This window comes from Onychostoma macrolepis, chromosome 05 (assembly GCF_012432095.1).
Source record: "Onychostoma macrolepis isolate SWU-2019 chromosome 05, ASM1243209v1, whole genome shotgun sequence".
NCBI classification, from domain to species: Eukaryota; Metazoa; Chordata; class Actinopteri; order Cypriniformes; family Cyprinidae; genus Onychostoma; species Onychostoma macrolepis.
The window spans coordinates 15,668,538-15,686,273 of record NC_081159.1 but is presented as its reverse complement, the minus strand read 5'-3'; the positions used below and the strand labels follow the sequence as shown (position 1 = coordinate 15,686,273).

General features: G+C 37.8%; 1 protein-coding gene across 7 annotated transcripts in view; it reads right to left on the bottom strand.

Moving 5' to 3' along the window:
• Positions 1-688: 688 nt before the first annotated feature.
• The window catches only part of lrch2 (leucine-rich repeats and calponin homology (CH) domain containing 2), a 92,249-nt gene continuing 75,201 nt past the window's right edge, over positions 689-17,736 (bottom strand). For 4 of the 7 annotated variants that reach the window (XM_058776807.1, XM_058776808.1, XM_058776802.1 and 1 more), the window contains 7 exons: positions 16,852-16,992; positions 14,233-14,286; positions 11,710-11,773; positions 7,003-7,115; positions 5,420-5,557; positions 5,222-5,299; positions 691-4,705 (listed from right to left, as the gene is read on the bottom strand). In XM_058776807.1, the coding sequence (XP_058632790.1) occupies positions 4,586-4,705; positions 5,222-5,299; positions 5,420-5,557; positions 7,003-7,115; positions 11,710-11,773; positions 14,233-14,286; positions 16,852-16,992 (708 nt within the window). In that variant the 3' untranslated portion in view covers positions 691-4,585. Of the gene's footprint in view, positions 4,706-5,221; positions 5,300-5,419; positions 5,558-7,002; positions 7,116-11,709; positions 11,774-14,232; positions 14,287-16,851; positions 16,993-17,736 lie in introns of all 7 variants that reach the window. The other 3 variants (XM_058776801.1, XM_058776803.1, XM_058776805.1) reach the window with 2 other exon arrangements.

Genomic DNA, 17,736 nt, shown 5'->3' with positions numbered 1-17,736 from the left:
TTTTGTTTGTGTGTGAGAGACTGTCTTCTTAGTATATACAGTATTTTTCTAGTACAGCACACGTCGCACTGCCAAGTTAGTGAATTCCATTGAAAGTTTTAATTAAAATACTTGTGGTTTTGTCATTTAGTGTGAACTGTTTAACTGATCGTTCGAGAGCTGTTTGAAAAGATTTGTTGTTATAAATCAGTCGTGTTATTCAAGCGTTCACTGTGTGTGTGTGTGTGTGTGTGCGCGTGAGAATCAGTTTAACTACTGTTTACTTTGGTTTACTCTGTTTATTCACTTTCCCCGTATGTGCTGAAATACAGCCAATTTAAGACAGCAAGAAAAAACATCGTCTTTCAAATTACAAGTCTATTTGCAAGAGGAATGTTTATGTTGAATATGCGCTCTGAGTCTTTCAGCTCCCACGAGTATAAACATTTCTGTTTTCAGCTTAAAATATTCCCTCCGGGTTTTATGCTGATGGAAAACATGCTTGTTTGCAATTACCTTTTAGATCATCAGTTGCACAGCTTCTCAAATGTATATAAATTCAACAAGAAGTAGTCAAATTGGCTTGCAGTAACAAACTTTCTAATGATTGTTAAAATACCACTGTTGAAGTAAATGGGTTCATATGCCATTAACACATCAATCTCATAAGTACAAACTGTAGCCTATTGGACAAGGATTTGAATGACTCGTTCAAGTTATTCTGCTACACTGATTTGACCTCAAAATGATGAGAGCTGCAAACAAGTTAATAGCGTGTACATTTCTGGTTCACAAGTAACATGAGAAAGCACAACCCTTCCTTCCTGACTCCCTGTCTTGGATGATTCTCTGGAAAAGAGACAACAGCTTTCCTTAGAAATGGGTTCATAGTACATTAATAATGTAGCGGATGTCGAGTGGTCACATCTCATACCACATAGCTGTGCTTGATCATTTTAAGCACTGCTTATTATAGTTTGACACTTATTAGAGGGTGTCTGTATTTTCTCCTCTTTCATGGAGAATTATGTTCCTGCAGTGAAGAAGTACAAAGCAAATGATCAGGACACAACAAAACACTGTAAAAGGTCTGTTTATTCCAGTATTTTGAAATGTTTTGGCTGGTTTCCTTTTTAAGGAAACATTCTAATGTGTTGAAACATAGATTATGTACATGAATAATGGTATGATCCAGACATGCATTCCAGTTGCCATACAAAAACATTTATACATACATTACGCACTGCGTAGGAGGCATCCCCTGTCTATTACTTTTTAATCAACACATCTTTTTACAAACTGAACAGTTTCTCATCAACATGAATAAGAATCAGAGCTGACGGGTGATTATTTCAAAGCTTTGCCAAGATTGAGTTTGATGGGGAAAGATAAAAAAAAAAAAAAACATGAGAATGGCGGTCATTAAAATAGCATACTACTCTCAATGACTAGTGTGAATGTGCAAACTGGGTATGAGCGGTCTGCTTGTTTCCTACTTCGCAATAAGTGTCATGAAACATCATATGACAATGATCATCTCTGCTACAGTTCAATCACTGTTGCATACTGAGTACTATGGTGTATTAATAAAACAGTATCATGCAGTATGCAGCCTATACCTTGTAGCAGGCAACCTACTTCAGGAGTTCTGCAAGTGATGACAGTGGTAATGTAAGAGTGATAGATGGCTAACTGGGAAATGGTGTCATAAATATTGAAGCCAAACATAGAAACAGTTAAATTAGAGGGTGTGACTGAGTGGAACTAAAACTGAAACATTTTGTTAATGGGGCCTGTAACCTGTAGAAAACCTTTTTCATTCTTGGCTGAGATTGTGTGAAGGAGGCAAAAAGCCTAAGGAACTTCTGTCACCAATCCATCCATCACAAACCTCTGGCACTGAACCAGATGTAGCCTATCTGCTATGCTGTGTGGAGCATGATAGGGGAGTGAGACATTCGTTACACATCACTGTAAATCTGGGTCCTAAAACTCCTTTCCAAGAAAAGTTGTCAACAGCTGCTTCTGCTGCCAGTTGGGCATACTGTGACTTTTTCAAGGACTTTCTCTTCAAAACACCATGAGGCAGTTTAACTTTCAAGTGTTGGAAGTCATTACTTCTAGTCATTACTAGCCACATCTGCAATAAGATAAACAAAAATACATGTTTTTCACAGGAATACATGGTGAACAATCACAAATAGTAAGTGTTCGACCAACAGTACTTACATGCACACCATAAAGTGGCTTAACAGCATTCATGTTTACAGTACATGCACCTTCCACTTGTGCAGAGCGGAGCAAGCATTTTCAACTCATTCCTATGGAAGTAAAGCTTCACACTCACCTGGCGAATTGTGTGATTGACAGAAAGTGTTGAGAGTGGCAGAGTGCATCAAAAAGGTTTTCTGTGCAAATATCAAACAGCGATTAAAATTGTCCATGCACTGAATTTTATGGTGTTTGTCAACTAAACATTTTTTGTCTGAAAGACGTTTCATCAGCTGAACAGTCAGTATGTTGTTAAATGTGTGCCAAAGAAGAGAAGAAGTGTTGAATAAAGTCGTTAATTTTTGTTTTCTTTGTGTGCAAAAATTATTTTGGTAGCTTCATAAAATTACGGTTGAACCACTGATGCCACATGGACTATTTTAACAATGACCTTACTACCTTTCTGGGTCTTGAACGTATACAGTTCCTGTCTATGCAGGGACAGAAAGCTCTCGGATTTCAACCAAAATATCTTAATTTGTGTTCCGAAGATGAACAGAGGTCTTACGGGTTTGGAATGACATGAGGGTGTGTAATTAATGACGGAATTTTCATTTTTGGGTGAATTATTCCTTCAAACAACAGCACAACCCACTGAATACATAGAAGTTCTATTCCTCACAGCCTTGTTTTCATTCCTGTTAAAAATTAAATATGGAGCTATCCTGACTGGAGTCTAATAATGTAAAGTAAATGTGTGGAAAAAGCAGTTGCTGATGCACCACATGCACAGTTGATGCACTAAATAGGACATGTAACTGTGAACACTGATTTCTTATCTTTTAGATCTTCTAAAAATAGCTTCCTCACAATAACCGGCTTTTTGGTGTGCATGTAAACGCAGTGTCATACAGAAATTGGCAGCAAGCAAATTCCAAAGCAACAACCCGTTAAGATGGCTGCCCCAATTTCCATGTTTGGAAATTATTATATAACACTCAAGAATTTCTGAACAGTATTGCTGATTTTTGGACAATACAGTTAATGTATTTCAGAGGTTGATAAAGAAGTAAATAGAACTCAAAGAAATAAATAAAACATACAAAAGTACATAAAGGTAAATAAATAAATTCCCTGATAAAAAAAAAAAAACTATTTGTACATATTTTAACATTTCTATAAACCTTCTCAGTTTACTGTGGTGAATGAACTGCTTTCACATCAATCCTTTACTTAACATAATTCAGTTTTACAAGTATAAAATACTCTTCTGATTTGTTTTTCCAAGAAAGAGTCTTTATGAAGAGCTGATTATGAATTTAACCAAACAATCAAATGCCCATCTTTACTTAATTTACTGTTCTTACTCTGTAATTATAATTAGGTTTTGCAAATGTTTCTAATTGACCTATTTTTAGTGCTGAAACTTTACGTACATACCCAGACCTGCACAACAAACAAAATTTTAGCACAGTGCAAATTACACTGGCACGTGCGAAACTTTATGATGTTGTGATTTCCCGGCACACGCGGGCTTGTGAGAACTAAAGCACTAAAATACAACCTGTGAGATAAACAAGCATTTGGCAACACTGGCATGTACGTAAAAAAACACAAAAAAGCCTTTGTCTCGTGCGGGCACGTGAGCAGTGTCTTCATTGTTAAAACCGTTCAGGCATGCAGAAAGATATGATTACTTTCTAATGCACTGCCAGTGATTCACCTGACTGCAATACATCAACATTTATGCCAACACCTTTGTCTGTCCTTTCTAGACGTCCTCAGTGCTGGTCTGGTTGTTATTACATGCACATCAATACTGTCTCTGCCCCACTTATTTCTTCAAAGCGACAGGAAACAACAGTCAGAATGTAACAAGATGCTTGACAGCTCTTTGTGACTTCATACAGGAGAGGGCTGGAGTGACATTGATTTAACATCTACCCTCTGGTCCAGAATCAGCCAGATAGCTGCAGGATTTTCTCCTGTCCTCGCCAACTGGGGGCTCACCGGTCCAAGAGAAGAGTGAACATGAGACAGGTGAGAAGGAGATACAAATGACAGGAGACAGAGGTGTCCAGCATTGAGAGGGGAGAGTCAGCATTGCCAGTTGTGGAATAGAAACAGGTATTTCCCCTCAGAATGAAATGTGTGGCTTTAAGAATTAGTTTCCCTCATATAGGGCACAATATTGGAGCTTTAAAATGTCTAGACCCCTCCATAGAGGCTTATAAGAGGTAGGGGGAACCCAGCCTGTTCACCACAGTTGTAAAGGTCGAAGGGTCATGACCTCCCCATATAGTAGGTCAAATATCAGCATTGAGAGTGAGGAGTGAGGATGAGGTGGTAAGGCAGGGTAAAGGGATGCTAATGGACGTCCCATGATCCAGTGATGCTACATGGTAGAAAGTTGGTTGGGTTTTGATGATGGAAGTTCCAGCAGTGCCTGTACAGTGACACCAACCTTTACCAGACCTCTCTCCTCCAGGATGTGATGCGGCAAACACAACTTGTCCTGTTCATAAACACAAGTAAATGTAAGCATGATATTAAAAAAATCTATAATACCCCATTAAAAAAAGATAATTAAAATACAAAGTACACTACTGTTCAAACACTTGGGGTCGGTAATATTTATTAATATTTTTGAAAGAAATCTCTTATGCTCACCAAGGCTGTATTTATTTTATCAAAAATACAGGAAAAACAGTAATATTAGCAGCCATCACATGAACTACTTTAACGATGTCTTTACTACCTTTCTGGGCCATAACATTTTTCAGTTGCGTTGCTGTCTATGCAGGGTCAGAAAGCTCTCGGATTTCATCAAAAATATGTTCATTTGTGTTCCGAAGATGAACGAAGGTTTTACGGGTTTGGAATGACACGAGGGTAACTAATTAATAACAGAATTTTCATTTTTGGGTGAACTACTCCTTTAAGAAAAAGCTAGATGATTTTATTGAAAAATACGAATTTGACACTGATTTATCGTCATGCATTTGTACGAGGAAGAAACACTTGATCGTACCTGTGGCACTCCAAGCTTTTTACATGCATCCAAGAAATTCTCCACATTCCGCCGACACTTGGCCATACTCAGCTTTGGCTGTTTGAGGGATTGCGGATATGAATATTTACTAATGAATGTCAATTACAGTGCAGAAAATATGATTTGATTTAAAAGGATATCCAAAGACATCTGTATGAAATATTAAATGAAACTTACCACAGCAGGGGATGGTACATGAATGCTAGCTACGGAACGAGGACGAATGTGATTAGCCAGATGGCATAAAACAACACCATCCATCAAAGCAGCACCCACATCATCTGGCAACAAAACCTTTAGCCTAGACTCGAGGTTCTGTGAACACACACAAACACTCTGTTTATTTCATTTGATACCAAATAAAAGACAGTTGTGTCACATGAACCAAGAATAATCCATTTGCTAAATGTCAAGAGACAATCACCCGGCTTTCACATGGCTGGCCCTTCAGCACCAAGGACAGCACAGAGCTGAGGTGGAGGTTATGAAATCGGACATGATTGGAAATCATTAGCTATCTGGTTCTTGAACTTCCATCTGCTAGCCACCAGAGATCGCCATTTCATTACATTGACTCTCGCACCACACAGACTGTTGCACGTTACACTGGACTGCATTTCCCATCATCCATTGCACTGATCACACAGCTGTCACCAATCACACGCTCACCTGAGAGCTATTATACACTCTATTTACAATGCACTCAGATCCTGCTCAAGTCTCCGAGTATTGTTCTGCGTGTAGCACTCTCCCAGTGATAGCTACATTACGGAGCCCTTCCGTGTTTTCTAAGTCTAAGTCTAGTTTATCTAGTTCATTGTCTTCGTTCCTTATTCCTGCCTGTGTATCTTGGATTAACCCTTGTCTCGCCATTCGGACTCTGTTTGTACCTCGTTTGGACTATTGCTCATGTTATTGGACTACCCTTTTCTCAAGCCCTCTGGATATTGTTCGCCGTTCAAAGACCCACGCTTGCCCTAGGATTACTCTTTGCCTTGTCTGTGTTATACCTGTTTGCTGATGTTTTGACCCTGCTCGTGTTTATGACCTCGTCTCTGAATAAAAGCCTTTGCAGATGGAGCTGCACGTCTCACGTCTCGTTCGCCTCGTTACAACAAGAAAGCACTCAGCATCGGTGAATCTCGCACTCACTTCTTACATGGAAAGCAAGTTTATAGGTGCCCTATTGATGCAGTTTTTTTAAACTTTTGAGCTGCCTAATTCCTACATAGGGAGCTAACGTCTAAGGTAGGTAAGTAACCGAACTGAAAGCTCTACATAGGCAACAACTCAAATGGTGTGCCATAAGTAGCATTCCGCATGCGAAGTAGTTTCAATCTATATATAGTGACTTCAACACCTATTCTTCATTCCTTTCCTCAGAACCGAAAAGGAAACTTTTGTTCCTGCACTGTCTGATAACATGGTACTAACTATTGTCTGAAATATATGTTCTCTTTCTGACATCATGACTCAACAAGTAGAAATAACACTGTTGATAAAAGCTCCCAGTGACAAGTAGAAACAGAGCAACTAATATAGAAAACTGTTGAAAGAAAGCAAGAATGCACTGTTATGACATGTGGATAACTTTTACCAATATAAACCTCTGGGCCATGTGATCAGGGTCTGACAATCCGAGAAACAGAACTTGTTTATCTATGCGTTTAATTAGCTTCAATTGGCTTACCTTGGAGATATGAATCATTTTTCCTTATACTTTGTCAAACATGCCAGATGGGTTACAGTGGAATTCTGACCTGCCGCAAGAGTCTGATCTGCTCCATCTCCTCCCTGAGGTGCTCCATCTTTCTCCTCATGGTGAAGCTTGGGTCCGTGGAGCTGAAGTCTTGACGATTTCCACGGGAGAAGGCTGAGTAGTAGATACGCAGTCAATGTTGTTATCATGTTCCTCTTCATTGCAAGCTTCTATTTATAAACTATCCTGCCTGATGTTTGAGTCTGGTAAATTGTTACATTTTTACAGTTTAAATGTGGTCACTAAGTAAAGGACCAGATCTACTAAAGCCCTAGACACTGCACGATTTCAGCAATCCTATAAGATCAGTGCATGTCACACTGTGTGACATGGATCTAATAAACTTGGCTACGACAAGTGTATAGACTGTACGATGATGACAATTATTGACTCGTACGCTGCACGTTACTATAGAAGAATAAAACGTCATCAGCATGCGCTAGTGGTAAACAAAAAGAGCACGATAAATTACACTTTACCAGTTATACATACAGGTTTTGTGTGTGCTGAAAAAAAGTGGTTATTGGTTGATCAGTAAATGTGGATCGTAGCAGCAAACACACTCTGTGCGATGATCATGTTGTATCGTAGGCCGCAAGACCATGACAATGGCCATCTTTGAACCTCTCTCACTGTATGACACAGGAGCCACGATCACAGAAATCGCCACGATTGTTTCACGATGATAATCTTTCGTCTGCAGTGTTTTGGGCTTTACAGCTTGCACCAGCGCAAATCGTCTTTTGGTGCGCAGTGAAGAATTAGCGCTGAAAAGGTGTGGACACAGTTATTTTTGCACCTCATTGAATATGAGTTTCCCTTTCAGACGCAAAATTTATGGGAGCAGAGTATTAAAATGAATCATGCAATGCGATTCACTAACGTTTGCGCTCATCAAATTACTTGTATTTGCACCATTATTTAACGCCCCACAAAGCATGTCTTTAAGTAGGCGGTAAATTGCGCTACTCTTTTTGCACTGGTTATTATGGAAATGATCTGGCTGCATTCTTTCATGTGCGCATTTTCAGTAAATCACCTGCAGAATCAGCGCTTTTATGGAATTGCGCTTTAACCTTGATTTGCCCTGTTTAGTAAATCTGGCACTAAGTGTCTTCTTTCTGTTTATTAGGATTTCCCCTTTACATTTGAACAGAATTAGGGCCAGATTAACTAACATCTTGCGCCAGCGCAAATCATCTTTTGTCGTTAAAATATTACTGTGAGGATTTACTAAAAACACGCAGTTTACTGAATATGCATTTGTAGGAGTTTCCCTTTCAGATGCAAAATTTATAAGAGGAGATTATTAAAATGAATCACACAATGTGATTTATTACTGTTTCAACATTAGTAACGTTCAAATTACCGGTATTTGCACCATTATTTAACGCCCCAAAAAAGCATGTCTTAAACATTTTTGCGCTTGAAATGGCTGCATTTGTTGTTGCTAGGAGGAGGCACTGCAGAGAACAGAGAGCACGTGGTAGAAGGGAGAGGATTTTTTCCACACATTAATTTACTTGGAATGCCAGAAGAACACATATCCGAATCCGAACATCCATACGCTAATTTGCGCTGCGCTTGGTAGATTACACTGCATGGTTCAAGTGACCCAATTCCGAATTTTTCCTCCCATGTGGCACAGATCGGATATGGCTTACGACCGTGTAAGCAGGAAAAAAAATCGCATGGATTCCGATATGCTCCGATCGGTTTCAGGCCTCATTCATATGTGGAAATAAATCAGATATGAATCAGATACGTGCATTTGCGCCTGCCGTGTAAGCGGATAAATCGGATATTCCCCTGTAAATGCGACTCCTACGTCATTGAAAAGTGAGGATTTTTTTTAACATTTCAGGGTACAGAAATACCTGTAACAAATGAAACATCTCTAGTTGAGTAGCAGAGTATTCATTTCGTTCATTTGTGTTAAATAAAAGGCGATCTCACACTGAATGTATTGCTTTTGAAATCATGCGGAGTGCTCGTTGCTGCTGTTGTCAGTAGGGGTGTGCGACACTGCAAATTTTGGTATCGATCCGATACCAAGTAAATGCAGGGCAAGTATCGCCGATACTGATACCGATACTTTTTCCTTTTTAATAACATGCATTTAAATGACCAATTACACTTTGAAAATTAAGAATAACTTATGTTGATATGACTAAAATATTACATTCACCTTAAAGCTATGTGGATATTTGCCTTTCTGAAAGGAGTTTGCAAGCAGAGGAGCCCAGAATATGAAAGCAATGCGTAAAGTTTCCTGTTTTCCTCCCATAGAAAAGAGTTATAAAGAAAAAAAAAAAAACTTAAAATGGCTTAATGCATTAAGAAAGTAATATTGAAAGGCCAACTCAGTATACTGATGATGCAAACTATATGCAGGCAAGCAGCCCAACATATGAACGCAAAGTGCATGCATGTTAAGTGTTTTCCTCTGATAGAAAACTTTTATAAAGAAAATAAAACAACAACGTGGCTTAATGGTTGAAGACAGTGATACTGTATAAAAAGGCCAAATTCTGTAAATTTAATGGGTCTGGCTTCCAGTCTCATCCGCTTCCAGCAATTTAACTGTACAAAAATTTAATTAAATTTAATTTTTAACTGTACAAAACAGCTTGTTTTGCTGCTTGCTTGGTATTGCAAACTGGTGTTTCTTACCATATTATTTTAATTAATTGTCTTAACTATAAACACATGGTGGATAGCACAAACAATTTTTTGTTTATTTTTCTCATGATTTCCCTACCGTGCCTAATGACCACGGACTTAATGAACCCCCGAATCTGTGGTGGCATCACGGAATCGCCGAAAATTCCATGATGGGCTCACAGAAGTGATACCAATGTAAGTCAGTGACAGGCATCAGCCGTGCTCCACGCACGTATCCACTGGTTCAACACTTTAAATAGGAAACCCTTAGCATCAATATGCTGACGCGATAATGGGAATTTTATCGTCATCATTATTGTTCAGAACTGGGTAGGTTTAGGGTAGGGGCGGGGTCAGGTACTCCAGCAAAAGTATAAATTTATATACAAAATATAACTGCATCGGAGTCACTCTTTTTACGTGGTCCGATGCAGCGCTGGTGTTGAACCAGTGAATCCGTGCATGGACCACGGCTGATGCCTTCTGTGAGTCCATCACGGAATTTTCGGCGATTCCGTGATGCCACCACAGATTCGGAGTTAATTAAGTCCGTGGTCATTACACGGAATTCTGTGAGATCATGTTGCTAAGGAAGTGGAAGTCTCGCACATACAGTCTATGAAAAACGTACTTCCACGTTGAAAAAGGTGAATAAATTTGGTGCTGTTGCCACAGTAGCGAATTTCTACCGTTCCATCTCTCGCTGTAGCATAATATCCACTTGCGCTTTGAGCCGCTGAGTCACGTGATGGCATAACAAACTAAAGCAGGGGAGGAGCAGTAATGTTTGCATACGAGATGTGAAAAGAGTGGTATATAAACACACAGATATGTCTATTCTTTGTTGAATGTATTAAGCAATATATTAAGTGTAGAGGAGAGGAAATTAACCTAAAGTATCGATCTAATCAGGCTAGTATCGATCCGATACCGATACCAACGTTGGTATCGATACTATCGATATTAAGATCGATCCGCCCACCCCTAGTTGTCAGTGACGGCGGCTCGTGCACGGACGAGCGCTTCAGTCAAAATATATGCACACAAACATGTCCCTGCCTTTGATATACAATCACTGATGAACGCATTTGGTTTTAATTACTAAAAAACACAGTCGATGTGACATGCTTCTACCACCTGAGTATTATTCCACTCGCAAGCTTTCAGCGGAGCTGCGTACATCACTGTCCTGAAGAATTGTACTAGGATAATTATTTTGATGTAACTATTGCATTAAAAACGTTTCTATATGAATTCCATGCCAATAAATTAAACTCAATGTACTATTCAAATTGATTTGTGATGTCATATGCTATTTTTGGCTTGTTTCACCAAGTGCAGTGTAAAATGCACACATCGGATACGGGCCACTTTTAAAAGAAATGTAAGCACGTCGTCCAAAAAAATCGGATATAGTCACAAAATCGGAATTGGTCATCAAGACCTGCAGTGTAAATGCAGCCTTAGTCTTATTACTATGAGGCCCTATTTACATGAAAAACAAACATAGAGTAGCATGTTTTGTCTTGTTGACGTCCTTCTGCTGATAATTAAACATTTTAAAAATATAACTGGCCTAAGTGATGAAACGGGAAGTATTTGTGAGATTGATAACATTGCAAAACATGTGGTTTAACTATTGTGTGCATCAAAATTCTTATTGTATTACTGTGAGACAGGAAGTACTGGCCTTCCTTGTGCTTTCCACTGAACTGCAACATAATGTGAAAATAAAAAGAAATGATAAAGAAATACCACTAGCTCAAGACAGTATCTTTCCAAAGAATTTCCTGTTAAACAAAGGTGATTAAGAGTATTTTTGAAAAGACACAGATCATGAGATTTGAATGCAGTCTCAAAATATGATGGAAATAATACTGTTAATGTAGTTAAGAGCTTCAAAACACACCAATACAACTTTCATTACTCATATACACTGAAAAGAAAATGCTCTGCCAAGCTTCCAAACCTTGGCAATGGCATCACAAAGATTAAAGAAAAAAGACAACTTGTAATGAGAGCAAAGGAAGGGATAACACTTTACCTGATCTGGGTTTCAGGCCAAAGACAGTCAGAGTTGTGGTAAAATCATTAGATCGCATTCCCTCCTGTAACAACACAAATATGGAAACATTGCAAACAATTCTGAAACAGTACAGGATTTGGTAATGGATTCAGTTTCTTCTGACTGAGACGGTCTGTTTTACATGTTTTACACAGATGTTTCTCTCTTTCATGAACTTCATCAATGTAGTATTGTACTTCTACAGAATGAGACAGGGCTACAAAAATCAGTCTAACCAAGACCAGATTTGTATAGCTGATGGAATGAGCATAACTAGAAATATACATACAGACATTTCTGTGGTCGAAATCTTGGATAAAGGATGAAATAAATACTTGATGAAATACATGAAAAGAGTGGTAACAAAAGTGGTTAAGAAATATGAAAATGGTCAACTATATATGCTTATGTTGCAACTGGGGGTAGCTAAAACTATGATCTAGGAGTCTACAAGAAGTGAACAAAGGGAGAGCTTGGAAGAGAAGTGAGTTTAACCAATCAAATTGAGGAAGACATGCAACCTTGCTATTTTTATGCCTTTCTTAAAACGTAAATATGTGTGTAATATTTTTTTAAAAAAGGGGTCATGAAATGGAGAATCAAAATGATCTTATTTACACACATACAGTAGAAGGTTCTTCTACAATGAAAACATACTGCAAATTTCAGAACTCAAACTAACTTCCCAGTTTTCTGATGATGCCAAGATTTGAAATCAGAAGAATCGTGATTTAAGAATCCCCTCGACATGCTCCTTAAAATGTGTCAACGTACATAATCAAGGAGTATGTTCTGAACAACTCATGTCTGTTCACCAATCACAAGAGCAATACTGCTGATAAAACTTTGCATAGATCCAAGTATTAGAAATGCATGGATGAAGTTCTTTAAACAATGTGTCTGAGTGACTAAAATATAAAGTTTTTGTTTGTTCTTCACAATTTGCAATGGACTGTTTTATGAATTATTCTAACAGGGTTCCCACACCTTGGTTAACTTCAAATTCAAGGACCTTTTAAGGACTTTCCAGGTCCAATACCCTCAAATTCAAGGACTTAATGTGGGGAGACATTTCAAGTGAGAGCAAAGGTTTTCATGTGTCAAACTATGCAAAAAAGCACTTTTTTTTTTTTGCATTTATTTTTGGCCATATGACAAATCTAATATTTGTCATATTTCTGTTTTGCATAAAATTGAATAATATTTGGTACATACTATACTGTATTCTAAAATGATCTGATATTAACTTTTGGATGGATTTTATTGAAAAGAGCTTAGGCTCATGTAACCAGAAGTTTTAAGATATATGAATATGCTTTTAAGTTTTTCTTGCCTCATGGCTTTACATTATCTTAACAAGCAAAGCAATTCAACATTACATCCTTTGGATCTCTGGCAAGACATTCTTTGTAATCTTCTTTGGTGAGCCAAATATCTTGAAACTTGCATTTTCCAGGCATCACGCTTCAGTGGTTTCAGCCTATTTTTGCAATGTTTCACGGTGTGTCTGTGAAACGTTGAGGTACCATCCTAGTAGTTTCGTGTGAACGTCATGGCAACGAACGACACAAAGTACCTCACATGGGAAACACTTAACGTAATGCATAAATGTGCAACGTAAATCAAGCAAGCTAGTAAGCACAAAGTGTTGGCGAAATAACAAATTAGCGGACCGGAGGGAATAATATGGAATTTTCAAGGACCTGTATCTATGTTTGTTTATTTTCAAAAACTTTCCAGGGCCTTGAAAATTTTTAATCAGATTCACAAACTTTCAAGGATTTCAAGGACCCGTGGGAACCCTGTTCTAAATATGCTGCCATATTTTTTGCCAAGCATTCTGTCATGCAATGATGCAATGCAGGTAAGTACATTTATTTTTAATCTTACAGTGTTTTTGTAATAAGTATTAAACCATTAAACCATTAAGCCATTAAGATACCAAGAGTATCGTTGTTTAAGCATTGCTAATAAAATCAGTACATACCTGCGTACATGCAGTGCCTTTAGTAATACAACCAGTAACAATAGTATTTTAAAACTATATACTAAAAATTAAGCAAATAAGCAAGCAAAAGGAATTACCACGCTAAAACGAACTATTGCAATTGCTGTAGTGCCTCAGGATCTGACTTGGGCTCAAACATAAACGGCCTATCACAGCACTAGCCATCTCAAGTATCAAAACACACAACATGCTGTACGATAATGGTACAATGAAATTATTAGTTTCTGCAAGAGGTAACATCCCTTGAAATTGAGTGCATTTCACAGAAAGTGAAAATGGGGATGGAAATGATCATTTTTACAAATATTTTGGACCTGCAATAAACTTTTGTTTTGTTTTTGTTAAAAAAAAATTTTATTTAATTTTTCATTTCATGACCTCTTTAATTGTGGAGATGCTCTACTGTGGTGACTCTACTCTCAGCTGGCCTCTAATAAATATTCATGCAATGAGAAACTTGGCGATCTTAGCACAGTGACGGCACAAAGTCTCACCTCGCAATCATTGTCGTTGCCACTGGAGTTTCTTCGAGCACTTTGGCACTTATACTGAAATTGGGAGACACAGGGAGGCAGAGAATTACATTCCTGATATTCATCACATTATCAACTTTTAACATCAGAAATACATTAAATAGTCTAGAGCAGTGGTTCTCAACCACATCCCCACCCAACACGACATATATGGCATTGAGAACCACTGGTCTAGAGATAAAAGGAAAAAGTTCCCCTTTTTATTAAATTATTATTTAATAATAATAATAATAAATCAAACAATCAATACTAATATTCATAGCTGTTTTAATTGCTTTGCTTTCAAACGTTAGAGCTTTTATTGTGGAGGAAAATTCTGTGTAGACCTTACAGCTTCTCTTCTGTTAATAACAGGTTTATAAACGTTTATAAACAAATTTGGGATGATAGCTGGTGTGCTGCATTTTCAAATGCACAATATAAGCGGAGTTGGAGTTTGTGTGAAGCAATTTTTACTAACTGTGAATGTTTAAAAGTTTTATAACATAGAGGCTTTATTTAGGAAAGAGTATACAACTCTATTTTTTATGAGAAGAGAATAAGACATGTAATAGACAAAACATGGGAAAAAGCAGCAAAAAAAGGCAGATTAACTTCATACACAAGATCTCACGCATCAGGGACCGATGACTAATAATCCTGTATTTAAGCCTGTATCTTCACTCTGGGTCAAATCACACCAGACATAGCGATTGAATTACCCCATTCAAGAAAGATATGCACATATCAATTGGCAAACACAGAAATGTTTTACGGATGACCTACTTATGGAATAAATTGTTGAAAAGGTGTCTGTCGGGGTGTGTACAAGAAGTCTATTGTGTGGCAAACTTCATATCATGCCTCCATTAGTGTCTGTACATAACAGTGGTATGAAAACACTGTAAAAGTAGAACAGCGCAGTAAATTCTGATGCACATGCATCTAATTAATAAACCAAACCAATCAAATCATCCAAGGACTCTCGTTCTTCCTCTCAGGCACGGGTCAATACTTAGGAAAGAGTGTTATTGTGAAGTCATCTGGGCACGGACTGGGCTTGTCCCTGTTTTTGTTCTTTTAACAGTTCCATGGAAGTGCAAAACAAATGCACGTTTAAAAGAGACAGACAGTTAAGGGAAATTCCCTCAGGAGGAGATCGTGAATGTGTGTGGATGTGTGTGTTTCTGTGTGTCCTGCCAAGATCCTACGGACCACCCATTTTAAACCTATTTTCTTTCCTTGACATAGCACTTTTTTCACACACACACACACACACACACACAAAATAATAAATAATTTGCATTTAACACTGCATTTAATAATCTTCATTTTGGCAGAAACATCCTCCACCAATGTTTCCTGTAACTGTGGACCAGACAAGCCTTCGGGTCAGGAATTTTGAACAATTGCTTTTCACTAAACTCTTTCAGCTAGCTAAAATATAAGATGTCTTTCTGCTGTGGATGGCTCTCTTGAGGTTGTGCCAAAGCATCTCAGTCAAACTGAGGTCAGAATGGGCCATTCCAGATTGCATAATTTCGTGTCATGCTGTTGTTATTCTGCTTCTGTGCTTTGAGTCATTGTCTTTTCTAATACTCCTGCAGCCTGTCCCAATAAACTTCTGTCCCGAGGCAGCCCAAAACCTTTACTTTACTGCTGGGATGTGGCTTTGATGTTGGCGCGCTGTGTCTTTTCACTGTACATGTGGTATTGTGTTTTAAGGGCTTTAATTTCATCTGTTTACATAGTGTTTAATGCACCACAGACATGTCAACAGAGAAGTTAACATTCTCCAGGGGTTTCTGTGAATCAGGTGGCACTCAAAACATTTGTAATAGCACATTATAGGGCCCAGAGTAACACTTTGAATCTTGTCTCAGTGACAAGGATCCATGTTTTGTTGAAGTCACTAGCCAAGGGATTCACATGTTTTCCACCCTGCACTGTGAATGTGTCCACAATGAATTCAATAAAGACATGAAAGAGTATTTGTTGGTGTGTTATTTGTTTAAGCAGACTGTGTTTATCTATCTATTGTGCTGTAATTGTTACAATTTAAGACCAATTTATGCAGAAATCCAAACAAATCTGGTCATTCTATAAGCAATTAAAAATGTGAAAACAGCAAGGTAAGTGAAATAAGATACATATACAGACGTAGGGTCTAGGATTTTTCCTCTTCAGTATATAACACAATTAAAGCCAACTGTATGAAAGATCATAAGATATTATTTTAACATTATATGCACAGGACTAGAAACCAACGCTAATCTTGTCATGCAGAGTCCTTTAAAAGCACCTCAAAAAGAATAAAGTCATGAATAATAAACATCTTGAATTTCCAAGATTTACAAAGATAAGGACTGAAGTATATTAAGGAATCAGTCTGGGGTTGCGGTATCTGAGGCTGTAGACAAAATATCATCCCTGTGACATACACAAGCTATCTCAAATAGCATAAAGTAGTTACATATTTGTGCGTGTGTGTGTCAAAGCTAGTGAGAGAGAGAGAGAGAGGGGGATACGCAAGTATACACGAGCAAACAAAATATGTGAGCGTGAGAAAAACCAAGAACATGTGCGTGCTTGGGTGTGTACCTTTAGGTAGTCTTTTCTCAGGTACTTGTTTCTTCTCCGATCCTCATTCTGATTGAGCACAGGAGGAACCTCCGGCCATCTTGGCTCTGAGTCACTGCTCTCTGATTTTAAACTTCCATCAAATGAGCAAGATGAAGAAGGCTGAGGGACAAATCACAACATTATGGTGAATAACAAGGCGCAAAATGGATTTCATGGGGCCCTAAATTCAAATCTAGCTACTCTGTGGAGTTGTAAAAAAAAAAAACAAGTTAGGTATACATTCATTCTCATGGTCTCATGTGGAAAGCATTTCCCTCCACATTAATGGTAAATGAACATTGTGATAAATATTGATATCGTATTATATGAAAAAAAAAAATATTGTGATAATACTTTTGGCCATACTGCCCAGCCCTAAGATGAGTTTTTGTTGAAACAGGGAGAACACACACACACGCGAATGAACAAATACATGGAAGCATCAGTAAAAATGCATTGAAAACTACAAACCAATTAGCAATTATTTGTTTTCCAGCCCAAGTGTGCTTATGAATTAATGGAGTTACATTTTAGTTGTATCATTTTTACCTTGCAATGAATAAAATGTTGTGGAAAAAAACGTTGTAATGAAAAATATACACTACCATTCAAATGTGTGAGGCTGATAAGATTTAAAAAAAAATGCTTTTAAAAGAAGTCTCTTATGTTCACCAAGGCTGCATTTATTTGATGAAATAAAGTAAAAACAGCTATTTAAATACATTCCTGTAAATCTTGGAGTAAAAATGAAGTAATGCAGTCATGTCACATGATCCTTCAGACATCATTCTAATATGATGATTTGGTGCGGAAGAAACATTACTATTACATACTATAACCATTATATATTATTATTATGAATAA